The 12,960-nt window shown below is 30.3% G+C and overlaps 1 protein-coding gene, 1 non-coding gene and 1 pseudogene across 3 annotated transcripts; 1 reads left to right on the top strand and 2 right to left on the bottom strand.

Annotated features, from left to right (window-relative positions):
* Positions 1–139: 139 nt before the first annotated feature.
* LOC100802992 (uncharacterized) lies at positions 140–2,134 on the bottom strand. Of its 2 annotated transcripts, none has more exons than XM_003529709.5 (3): positions 1,814–2,134; positions 1,636–1,698; positions 140–517 (listed from the first exon to the last, which is right to left on the bottom strand). In XM_003529709.5, exons 1-3 carry the CDS (start codon positions 1,883–1,885, stop codon positions 341–343), a joined length of 312 nt encoding a protein of 103 aa, XP_003529757.1. In that variant the 5' UTR covers positions 1,886–2,134; the 3' UTR covers positions 140–340. The 2 variants fall into 2 exon arrangements, with proteins under 2 accessions (XP_003529757.1, XP_014633134.1); XM_014777648.3 differs by having other exon boundaries at positions 140–496; positions 1,814–2,028.
* Positions 2,135–6,496: 4,362 nt separating this feature from the next.
* On the top strand, positions 6,497–7,045 carry LOC100802471 (nematode resistance protein-like HSPRO2; annotated as a pseudogene).
* On the bottom strand, positions 6,688–6,742 carry MIR4386 (microRNA MIR4386). The gene has a single exon (NR_048718.1). It is a non-coding gene; the product is annotated as a microRNA MIR4386 (primary transcript).
* Positions 7,046–12,960: the final 5,915 nt, after the last annotated feature.

Below are 12,960 nucleotides of genomic sequence, written 5' to 3'. Positions count from 1 at the left end.
CATTGAAGCTTTTTAGGAGGTGTAGGATTCATACTGGGAGATGCAGGATATAAGTGCTCCTTATTGAACGTATGTGGTACCAAGAGATGATCTAAATATCCGAAAAATCTCATGTTTTCTGGAAAATTTTCACGTCGTTGTATTTTGGAAATGCTGCTTTAGTATATTTGCATAATAATGGAGTTGATTCCAATGAGTCCTAGTCCTAGAGTTGTTAGTGTGAGCTTGAAATCATGCCCATAACCCAATTAAAATAATAAAAGGAACAACGTATGAAACCTGCACTTTATTAGCAATATTTGCATTGACACCACCCGTATGTAAAGTAATAAAGCATTAATCAAAACGGTGCAGAAAGTGGTTCTTTAAATGGGTTTTCAGCAGCGCACGAGCATTGGCAATGGCAAGCTTTGTCATCAGGGATGGACTCAGCCTTCTTCATGCAATCAACAAGCTTCTCAGCTAGGCTTCCATTTTCATCCATATGCATCACCTCCTGTATTGGATGCATCAGCCCCTTCATTAACAAACAATAATCATTGGTTTCATTAATAAGATAACCACATAGGGGCTTTTGTGGTGCAATAAACCGGTTATAGTAAGTATTTTTTTTTTCTATTTCCCTTAAAACTGCAATTTCATCTTCTTAAGTAAAATTGATCAAGTTTGTGTAGCTCTGGCTCGTGTTTTTTTTTTTAAGAAACTGTCTTGTTCTGCAAAATTGTCCGAGTCTAAATCTATTTTTCTGTGAGGTTAATGTTGATACATTTCAGTGTAAGTAGTTTTAATTTGTCAACCAATTAAATATTACTTTACACCTAACTTTTAAAATAATTATTATAAAATTTAATAATTTTTAATTATATCACAATTGTTAGTGTAAAAAAATATTGCTAATGTATTTTCAATTATATTCTTACCCCATTTATATTTTATGTTGGTTTCTAATTTTCAAGTTCTGTTTCAATATACAACATTTATTTTGTCACATTTCTTTTGTTCACATATGTTTATCCATCTATATACATAAGACATATTTTATGAGAGGAAATATTTTAGAGAGTGAGATGATTAAATTTAAACCATATAATTATACATGAAGAATTAAGATTTAATGTGATTTGATTACTTAAAAAATCACATAATTTTTTAAAAAACTCACATATTTTTTAAGATTAAATCTTGACCGTCTATATTTAATTATACGATCTAGATTTAATCTTCTCACTCTCAAATAAAATATCTTTCTCTCATATGATATGTCCTTATATATATTTCACAAATCATCTCACTTGTTGGTATGAGAAACTCATCTTGCTATATAACAAGTAACCTTTCCTCATTTCTTGTTATTGATCTAATTCTTAGCAAAATCCAACAGCCAGGGTTCACCGGTTGGTCCATTATAAAATTCTCCTATGCAAATTAGACAAAACAAAAATGACTTGTGTTCATCCTAGTAAATAAGAGATATAAGAGAAAATTTAAAAATAACAAGTATATGATGCGATAAAAAAAAAAAAGATAAAGAAGATTTGTGAGTGTTAATGATGTGTTTAGAATTCAAGAGTATTCATGTATTATGTATCGTCGACACTCAATACAAAATATCCTAGGTTTGATTTGAAATCATACCTCAATAAACAGTGCTGATGCTTCACACGGTTCCAACTTTTGAACTACCTTTGCAGCTACTTCCTGCAAGAAAGAACACAGATTATCAACAATCATGGGTAAATATTAGGAAATTTAGCCTCCAAAAGCAAACAAGCTAAATAATTGGGAAATGATAGTGGAGGTAGAAGTTATATACCCTTGCTTGAGTGAGCTGCACTTGATTCAGTGTCCTAGGCTCCAGTTCAATGGGACAAGAAGTGTTCGCCATAACTAACAAAGAAACAAAGATCTGATATCCACACTAAATAATTTAATGAGTAGCAATTGCATCCCATCACCTTAAGCAACATTGTCTTATGTTCATAGATTATTAGCCAATATATAACCAATCAGGAGTATGATATTTTTTCAACACATTCACGGGGTCTTTGTGTCACGGGAACAAGTTTGTGGCCAACATTAACGCAAATATTGCCGAGCTCTTTTCCTATCCCGTGGCTCAGTGGAGGACAAAGTTTCAATGTAGCTTGTAACTTCAAATGCTCTTAATTAATTGGCTTAGCAATCATTTTATTGGTCAAGATCTCTGTTTACAAAGTCTATCATTGGTTAGATTATTATTGTGGCCAAAAATAAGCTAAGGGAAAAGGGTGCACGTGCACGTCTGACTTTTGATCCTCTCACTTTTTCTAGCGATTTGGTGATTGATTGGTGTTTTGCGCGACGTAGGTTACCATTTTGTGTTCCTTAGATATTAAGGGCATTTGAAGAAACAAAAATGAAATCACAAACAAGCAGCATATTTCATTTTATTAGACTTTCAATGGTCATAAAACTTACTGAATTCTTCCAATTTGTCCCAGGGCCTTTATCTCGAGACTTTGGGCATGGGATCAATCCTACTCCTTAAAAATTTGGCTGTAGATTTTACACTTGTTTCATGATTTTAAAGGATAACAGTGAATATATGTACGTGTGTGTGATTTTTTATTTGGTTATAAGCTGCCATCATTCAACAATATCTCTCTCTAATTTGGAAGAAGGCCTTTTCTTCCTCCAGTGTAATAGAATTTTTGGAGGAGGATATGGTGCAAGGGATAAAGGGTCATTACTTATTACTATTGAGTATTGAGGTTTGAATTTGGATTTCAAGAGTCCGAAATCAATATATTGGGAGGCACAACCCTTAGGATCCATATGGATAAATAACGTTTGCAAAATTAAACTTTGGAATTGCAGTAAGCCTAGTGATGGTTATATTTTCTCTCAGTTCAAGCATTGTTTTTCTTGTTCTCAAATGACAACAAAATGGGTTCAGAAAACATTTCTAACAAAAAGCACAGTACATAAAATAGGCACCATAAGATTAGATCAAAGTTCCAAAAAATAAATTAGACTAATATTTGGCAACTGTATTTAATTGGATGTTCTAGGATTCATGACTTTACTGTAAAGTATGTGGATGGTTGTTTTTTTTCTGAATGAAAAGTATGTGGATGTTAATTTGGTGATTTTGACATAATAGATTGAACCACTGAGTTACAAAGCTGACTCTAATTCCAAGAAGTAAAGTGTGAGAATAACTAGTATTTTAACTAAAATAATGATGTCAAATAGTTAGACTAGGCCCAAAGAGAGCTGCAGGTTGATTTGTATCATATAGCTGACCAAACAATTAATAAGATTTGGGCCTAGGACTGACTAGGACTAGGACCCTATGAAACCTTATCGGCAGTTGCTTTGGGCACCCGTTATTTTTGCTGGGACACCTAACAACACAGTAAAAGGGCTAAAATATTCTACACATTTTCTTTAAATACGTATCGGCGATCCGTATGACTCATATGGATCGTCAATCCATATGACTCATACGGATCAATAATTCGTATGAGTTTTTTTTAAGTTTTTATAAAATAATAATAAATAAAATAAAATTTTAAAAAAACTCATACAAATTGTTAATCCGTATGAGTTTTTTTAAACTCATATGGATTGTTAATCCGTATGAGTCATACGGATTGTCAATCCGTATATTTTAATTTTTTTTTAATTATTTTTTTAGAAATTTTTTATTCATTTAATTTATTTACAAAATTTGATAATTAAACAAATTTGATATTTAATTGAATGATGTATTTAGACATTTATTATAATGATTAAAAATTAAATAAATATGATATTTAATTTAATGATGTATTTAAATGTTTTTTATAGCAATTGATAATTAAAGAAATTTGATATTTTTTTACATATGCAAATATTTATTAAACTTATGATTTTTATTTATAATTTATATGTGTAAACAAATTAATTATTAGATAAAAAATAATCATCACAAATTTATTATGTAAATTTACATGTACATTAAATATAAATTTAAAATTTTAATGTTATATATAGCAATACTATTTATTTATAACATAATGTGTCTATTAGTTTAGTTGGTTTGAGTATTTTATTAATAATGCGGGTGACACAAGTTTGATTCTTGATTGAACTATTAATTTTAAATTAAATCGTAAATTATATTTTTGGAAAAAAAATTAAAAAGATTCTATGAATCACGTACGGATTGACAATCCGTATCAGACTTATGAAAGGATAAAATTGGAATTACACATCATGTTGGGTGTATCAGAAAAACGTTGGATGTCCCTAACAATTCTCATCCTTGTTTTTCTAAATAGCCTAAGATTTGGAGCCTTCTTTGGGCTAAAGAAAAATATATTATCTTTCATTTGGTCAAAAAATACACTATCGCAATACTTTGCCATAACAGAATCGAGCTGGCATTTCTCGTTAATCTCTTTCTGAACGGGATGTATTTTTCTCCCTTCTTTACTGTAAATCATTAAACATATCATGCTATTGATACAAGTTTAACAAAGTAATTATGCACGACACTGTACAATTAATATATATATATATATATATATATATAAAAGTTTATCATACGAATTATTATTTATCGAAACCTATAATTTCTAGATGACAACTAGAGAGAAGTAATGTTTTTTTTCTCTTTTTAAATCATATGTATTCTCCGTCGGAGACAATTTTATTTAAACATGATAGATTTATTATGAACGGCAAAGCTTTTCATTAAAGTATTTAATATAATTACGCATTTAGGACACTAGTTAAGTTAAAATAATTTTATAACAATTAAGTTATGTGTTTAGTGACGTAATGTGATATTATAGGAAGAAAAAAATAAAGAATTTATTTTTGTTAATCAGTATTTAATGCTATATGAATCTTCAGATATTATCACTCTAAGAATTCCAACAGAACTTCTAAAAAGTATTCAGTCAAACATGCCATAGCTAGGGAATAGTCATTTTGTAATTTATTTATTTTTAGCTACAGAATTGGATACAGTGAGAACCAAACAGGCTCCCTATTCCATGGCATAAAAGCAGGTCAAATAGATACATGTTCATTTATTTTTTCTTGTGGAAATGTATCGGAAAATATACAGTAGGTGATAGCACTAAATAGTTGAAAACTAAGGTTTATGATCCTACTCTCTATATCTCCTTTTTAAATTAGACATAGATGCTATTTATTTTATGTAATATACGGCACCGATCGCGCATATGTCTTTGTTGTCCACCTTTGATTTATGTGAACTGCGTATTATAATAAATTTTGCCAGTTAGAAAGCTCACCCACTCGAGTCAGAACCTAATTCCATATATTTCAAGGAAATATATAGTAAATCTTTGGCACGTGAGGGGAAGGTTCAATTTACAAAAGAATTGGTTCCTTCTCTCTCTCTTAATTTTGACCTTGGCATATTTCCATATTATAATGCCACTGCCCATTGATGAAACAGTGTAGAAAATTTGCCATTCCTTCCTAACTTATATTTTCCTCTTCTACGATGAAAAAATATTTCTGAGAGTTGCGGCTTAAATAATTAGTTAAATAATCTTTTAAATTACACAAATAATTAAATTAAATTATGTTTAAAAATCTTGTCAAACAAAATGTTGATGATCAATTAGTAGTATAGTTACTGCTTATATTATTGTTAAGGAAAATTCTTCATAACTACTACAAGAAATGTAAGTATTAGAGTTGAAAGGTTAGCATTGCCCACGATATCAGCGCTACCAGCGTTGCCAATTAATGTTACATGGACACAATTCACTACTATTCTTCTGTGAAATAAATGTGTTTCACTTTCTATACATGGAGAGAACAGCACATGGAAGAAGTATGAAACAGTGTAGAAAATTTGTCATTCCTTCTTTACTTTTTTTTTTTTCCTTTTCTACGATCTAAAGCTATTTACGAGAGTTGTGGCTTAAATTAGTTAAATAATCTTTTAAATTACACAAATAAATTAAATTTTCTTTTAAAATCTTGTCAAATATAATACAAAATGTTAATGATCAATTAGTAGTATAGTTACTGTTTATATTATCGTTAAGGAAAATTCTACAAGAAATGTAAGTATTAGAGTTGAAAGGTTACATTAACCACGATATCAACGCTAGCATGGACAACACCTTGAAAATTTTCATTTCATTTTGATTTTTTTATTAAATAACATCAACTTGACCTACACTAAATTTGAAAGTACTTCCTCCTAACTTAAACATAAGCAAAATTAACAAACTTTTCCACTAATTAATAAAATTAGTTAATTAATATTATTTATTTTTTATTTGCATTTAGAGTGTATTTGGATGAGATAATTTAAAATTCTAAAGAATTTTAAATTCTAAGAATTTCAAATGCTTCAATTGAAATTCCTTCATTTTTAAAATTGTGTGTTTGGATAAAAAAAAAAAATTCATTTTCAAAATTTTATATTTGATACAAATCCAAGGATGTAGCGCAAAGGATCCTTCTCTTGGTTGAATGTCAAATGAAGAGGTATTCCTACACGCTAGGTTTGGGCGAACCGAACCAAGCGGGAAATCAAGCCTACTCTACGACCTCTGCAAGCTAAACGAGATCCACGTGTTGAAGATGACGTCGTACGATGAGCGCATGGAGAATCACGAGAACCATGTGTTGCACGCGACGCACCAGATCGCCGAGTCATGGATCCATGCGTCTCGGAAGGTTCTAGAGAGGATCGCAAATGCAGTCCTCTCCAGAACCTTCGAGAAGGTGGCGGAGGACTACTACGTCGTGGAAATGATCTGGAAGCTTCTTGCAGAGGCTGAAGAATCAGCTCTCGGTGAAATCCTCAAAAATGATTTCGTTCTGTTTTAGGTCGAAGAAGTTGGTTGAACTGATGAAGATGTGTAGAGATCTGAGGCACAAGGTCCCAGAGATATTGGAGGTGGAGGTGGATCCAAAGGGAGCACCAAGGATTCAAGAGGCGATAATGAAGCTCTACGTTTCAAAGAGCGCGTTCGAGAAGATTCACTTGTTGCAGGCAATGCATCTTAGAATTTCCTCTCTATAAACATAATTTAGAATTCCAAAATTTTAGTTAATTAAAAATTATCTATTAAAATACTGAAATTTCAAATTTCAGTGAACAAGACATCCAAAAGAAAATTTTAGACTTAGAAATTTTAAATCCTCTAAAAAATTACTTTCTTTGCTTTAAATACTCCATCCAAACAGATTCTGAAGAAAAAAAAAACATTTTCTTAAAGTATCTTTTGTTTGAAATTAATTTTAAAAATAAAAAAGAATAATTAAAAATAGAATTTCAATTAATTGAAATATATTTTTAAAATAATATCATTAAATAGGGTGAAAATTGTTTAAATTTATTTATATTTAAGTTTAAAAATTACTTTTGGTTTATTTAAGTCAAGAAGAAGAAACTAACATTAATCAAGATATTTAAGTTAGCATCGATAAGGTAAACGACAACTTTAATAATAATAAAATAAAGCGCATATCAAATGGTAATAAATGTTGTAGTGAGTGTTGACCAAAGAGTTTGTTAGACGCTAATTAATATAATGTTTAAAAAATATCAGAAATTTGAGCATGAATAACCAAAACCTCCCTTGCCTCCTCCTCCTACTAATTTTAAACCCTCTCTTTCTTCTTCTCTCAATCTCTCATCTCTACCTCAATATTTTTCCCTCCCTTATCTCTCATTTCTTTCACTCTCTTCTTTTTCTCTAGTGCTATTTTTCTCTAATATTTTTCTCTCCTATTTCTATTGGTCGCAAGTTTTGGTTGTGGGATTCATTAGATTGTAGGTTTTGGGCAAGATAAATGATAACGGTTAAATATGAGTTATTTTTTATGATAAAAATATATTTAAAAATATTTATTTAGTAGTTATTTTTGGCTTAAATAATAGGAATTGATATTTTTCTTATTTATGACTTGTAGATATGAAAAGGAGAGATTAAAAGCAATAAAAAATTCAGAAGATATCAAAAATATAAATAAGCAAGATTTTTTGACATCAAGCTCAAGTCCACTCCAACAACTATAAGATGAGAGTCAAGCCCAAGTCCACTCCACCAAAGACACACTGAGTCTCAGAGCACTCTAATACACACCTAAAGCCTGAAAACTCTTCCTTAGGAAATTCTTTCTTTTTTTTCCATCATCTTTTATTCCTTTTTTCCATTCCTTTTCTATACATTTTTTCTATTGTAAGGCCCCTTATGACTATAAGAGGCTAAACCCTTAGTTAGGACCTAACAGGCCTAAAAAGCCAAAAGATGTATTGTACACTTCATATTTATCAATGCAAACAGGTGTTTTCTTTCCTATTATCCTTTCTTAGTTTTAATTTCATGCATTATTCATCTTTGTATTATCTTTGGGGTTAGGTTCTTGAGAGAGGGTAATCCTTAATAGAAAAAACAAGGAAGGTTTTGCATGCATCTATTTTAGAAATTAGTCGCTCGACAGAGGATAATTTCTAATAGAACTAAAAGGAAGGGATATCTTAATAAAATCATTGTTAGACATAGACTGATTGCATTATGTCCATGCATCAAAGCAAACATCTAGAATTATAACTTCATACATTTTATCTATTGACTCTTTACAAAGACATTTGGGAGATAGATAGGTAAAATAGACTTGTCATCGTGAGACATTAGGGGCAAATGTTCTAACAGATGTGGGTAGGATAAATTCACCTGATTGATAGAAAAATCACAAATAATACATCTTAGACAAATAAGGCATGTTAGGTCCTAACATTCTCATCTAATTGAATTCCCTATTATTTCTTTTGTTTTCTATTAATAGTTATTATTTTATACTTTGTTCTTCTATATTTATCTTTTATACTTCATCTTATCTTTTTCTCTTATAAATTGGAAATTATTCAACACAAGTACAAAACAAAGTTCCTGTGAAAATCGACACTCAGACTTTTGAGTCTTTATTACTTGGACATTTGGTACACTTGTCAATCAATTAACAGTAAATTTCAACGACAATGTTCTGTGTTGATGGGTAGTCAACACGAATTCTAGTTTGTGTTAATGCCAAGCAGGGTACTGAAAATTGCTTCCAATAGCAACGATGACAAAGCGTGGTGGTGGAGATAAATGAAAATAAGAACTAGTAAACAGAAAGAGCACAGACAAGAGAAAGAAAAGGGGGAGAAAATAAGAGGAAAAAGATGTCACTTAAGCAACAATAGAGGCTTTGAGATGGCAACAAAGTTAAACTTTCGATAATACTAACAATTTTTTAAGGTTAAAATATGTTTTTCTTCTTTATAAATATGAAAATATTCAGAATTTGATCTGTAAAATTTTTAGTATGTTTTTTGTTATTGTAAAATTGAAATATGTCAAAATTTGACCTAAAGCTAGGTTCATATAACCAAATCTACATGAATGCTAATGTGGAAAAAGTCAAAATTTTCAACTTTTTACATCCATTAAAATTATAACCATGGTAAAATTATCTCTTAAACCAACAAAGTATGAATCCTACTATATACACCCTAGTTGAAATATCCAAACTCAGCTCAAATAAAGAATTGACAAATTGAAACAAAGAACTAACAATCAAGCTTCGCAATCCCATAAGAACATCAACCAAACCACACAACTCAACAATTAAGCAACAAAATAATTTAATTAAACTAAATTAATAAAAGGAAGAACAACATGAAAAAGGGGAAGATGAGGTAGATGAGGTTGAATTTGAAACACTATGGTTGTTTATTGAATTTGATGAAATACTAGTCTCTTCCCTCATTTTAATCCCAAAATTTGTTTACCTCAGTGTACACTGTCCTAAGCCTGTGCTAGTGAAGCTCTCGACGGCCTGTGCTTGGTGAAGCACTCGATGGCCTTGTGGTAAACAAAGATGACGACGTCAAATGGGTTCCTCTGTTGCTTCTACTCCAACTCCAAAGCCCGAGTCAAACTCGCTCCAAATTGAGACCCTCAATGTTGCCACCCTCCGCAACAATCAGAGGCTTGTTCACCCAGATCTATGTTGTTAGAGGGAGGGGGCCGTAGGAAGTGAGGAGAGGGATTTGGAGCCGAATGGTCCATTCAAAAGAGAGATAGGGTTAGTGTTTAACATGTAGCAATGTCCAATTGGCTATTAGACTACTTATGTGCGCATTTTTCGGACATGTAGGTTTGAATATATCTAAATCTAGCTCCGAACCAAATTTTGACACGTTTCAATTTTATGAGGATGAAAAATTGACCAAAAATTTTTCGAGAACGAATTCTAAATATTTTTTATATTTATGATGACGAAAATCATATTTTAATATTTTTTTTATATAATTTTCCCCTTCTTCATCTGTTTGTGTCGGCCAAAATAGATTTTGACGTTAGTGTGAATTTTATTTTTATAATTTGTCATAACTCCCACTTTGGTGTCAACTTCAAAGAAGCCGACGCTAAAGATTAGCTTCGACAAATTTAGCATCGGTCATGACTCCAAGACAACCTAAAACTAACCTTTAAGTATTTTTGTTAGTTGGAGTAATGACTTTAATAGAACCCAAAGCAAACTAATTCATGTATGCTGTTCCAAAAAAAAAAAAAAAAACTAATTCGTGTATACCCTTAGAAATTATTCTGCGGTTGTAACAATGAATTAGCTAGAAAAGAAAAGTCCGTACTTTCATGTGTATTTCATGAAAAAAGTGTTTCATATTTTCGATGTTTCTATCACTGCTCCTGTTCTGTGAAATAAATGTGTTTAACTTTCTCTCTCTATATATATGGAGAGAACAGCACATGGAAGAAGTAAGAAACCATAAATTAAGTTCCGCTTATTGATTTTTTTAATACATCATAAAAAAACATTCACGCCCTAAATATGAAAATAAGAGATAGAAATTTGAACTAGTTTTTATCTACCATATCCATGAAAGGTTGGAGCCAAATCACGTACAATGAAAGAAGTTTACACACACCGCACAACTTTTCCAAGAAGCCATAATGTTTCTTGCTAGCTTTGTTTATCACCTGATGACGACAATGACTCACCAATGACCCTATATATAAACCCGTGTATTGTGCTGTAACAAATTAAAATCCTTATTCAATTCAAACAAAAAGTCTAGAATTAAATATCTTCATACAAATTATAAAGAAATTTTATTTATATATACTGTCAATATATAACATAATTTTATATGAATATTTATCAAGTATACTTATGTGATAAAAAACAATTTTACTTTAATTTGGATCCTTTTCTTCGTAGTGTTTTATAAGACAGAAAATGATCTCAATATTTTACACAATAAAAAAAAATTTATAAACTTAATAACAACATGAAGCCTTGAAATTAATTATAAACAATTTCTACACGCAAGATAATACTTAACCAATTGAAAGGCTATTATACAGTACATCGCAATCGTTATATGGTAATATTTATTTTTCCCTTTAGCTTACTTTTACAGTTTACTTACTTCAAATATGAGTTGGCTGATAGGTGAAAAATTTTACTCCCATTAAATGCGTTCAAGATTTGTGCTAAAATTAATCTCACCTCTTTATTTTTCCTTCTACCATGTTTATGACAGTTTTCAAACTCTAAAACCAATCGGCATCTGCTTTTCTGAGGCAGATGACATATATATATATATATATATATATATATATATATATATATATATATATATATATATATATATATATATATATATATATATAGAGAATCTCTTTGTAACATGCTAGTTAGGGGTATAAAAAATCAGTTCAGAAAAAAAAATCTAATTAAATTGATTTCTAACTGGTTTGGTTTTTAAACCAATATATGAGAAATGATTTAAAAAAAAATCTCGATTGAATGAGTTCTAAACCAGTTTTAAATTAATTTTTAAAATCAAATCGATTTTAAACTGTTTTTCAAATTGTCTATTTTTTAAAGGAGGTTAAGTTAAATCAAACCTTTTTTTTTTAAATAGTTCATTTAACCGAATCTCTTTTATATAATAATGCACTTTTTTTAAAAAAATTGGTTCGGATGAAAATTGATTCAGTTCTAATTTGATTACAAACCAGTTAGAATGTAATGATTTTTTTGCACACCCCTATATTACCAGTATAGACTCCTGCCCACGAAATTAGGTTCGATCAGTTGCAGATCTAAGACCCTGAGTTAATAGGGAAAATTTACTTTTCAAATAATATAAATTAATAATAATTATCATTATGCATATGAAGATAAAGACATAAGTACCAAAATCATAATCCTCTAGCAAATGTAAAAGACCATTTGCTTCAGCTCTTTGATTTGCATTTGATCCATCTTCTTTTATAATTTCAAAAACATCAATTATAGAAGAATACATCAATGTCAAATTGATCAAAGTTGCATAATGTGAACCCCAACGAGTATCAAGAGCTCGTTTAAGACTAGTTTCTTGATTCAAACCTTATCCATTAGGAATTTCTCCTTTTCCCAATGCCTCTCTAACATAATTTATTTGTTTTTCACGAAGCATGTCACGTCGTTTGCAAGATCTCCCAACAACATTTAATAAAGTGGACACCAAATTAAAAAGAGAGGTAACTTGAATGTGATTTTTTGCAATAGCAACTAATGTGAGTTGTAACTTATGAGCAAAACAATGTACATAAAAAGCAAATGAATTCTCCTTTAAGATCAAACTTTTGAGACCACGAAATTCCCCTTGCATGTTGCTAGCACCATCATAACCTTGTTCACGAATTCTTGATATACTAAGCCCATGTTTACAAAACAATTCATCAATTGCCATTTTCAATGATAAAGTTGTAGTATCTTTAACATGAATCATACCAAAAAAACACTCAACAATACTCCCATTTTTGTTAACATAACGCAAAGCAATAGCCATTTGCTCCTTGTTTGATATGTCACGTGCTTCATCAACAATGATAACAAATAATTCATCTCCAAGATCAGTAATAATAGCAT

This window comes from Glycine max, chromosome 7 (assembly GCF_000004515.6).
Source record: "Glycine max cultivar Williams 82 chromosome 7, Glycine_max_v4.0, whole genome shotgun sequence".
In the NCBI taxonomy this organism is placed as follows: Eukaryota; Viridiplantae; Streptophyta; class Magnoliopsida; order Fabales; family Fabaceae; genus Glycine; species Glycine max.
The sequence above is the reverse complement of the archived record's forward strand: the minus strand, read 5'-3'. Positions and strand labels throughout refer to the sequence as shown.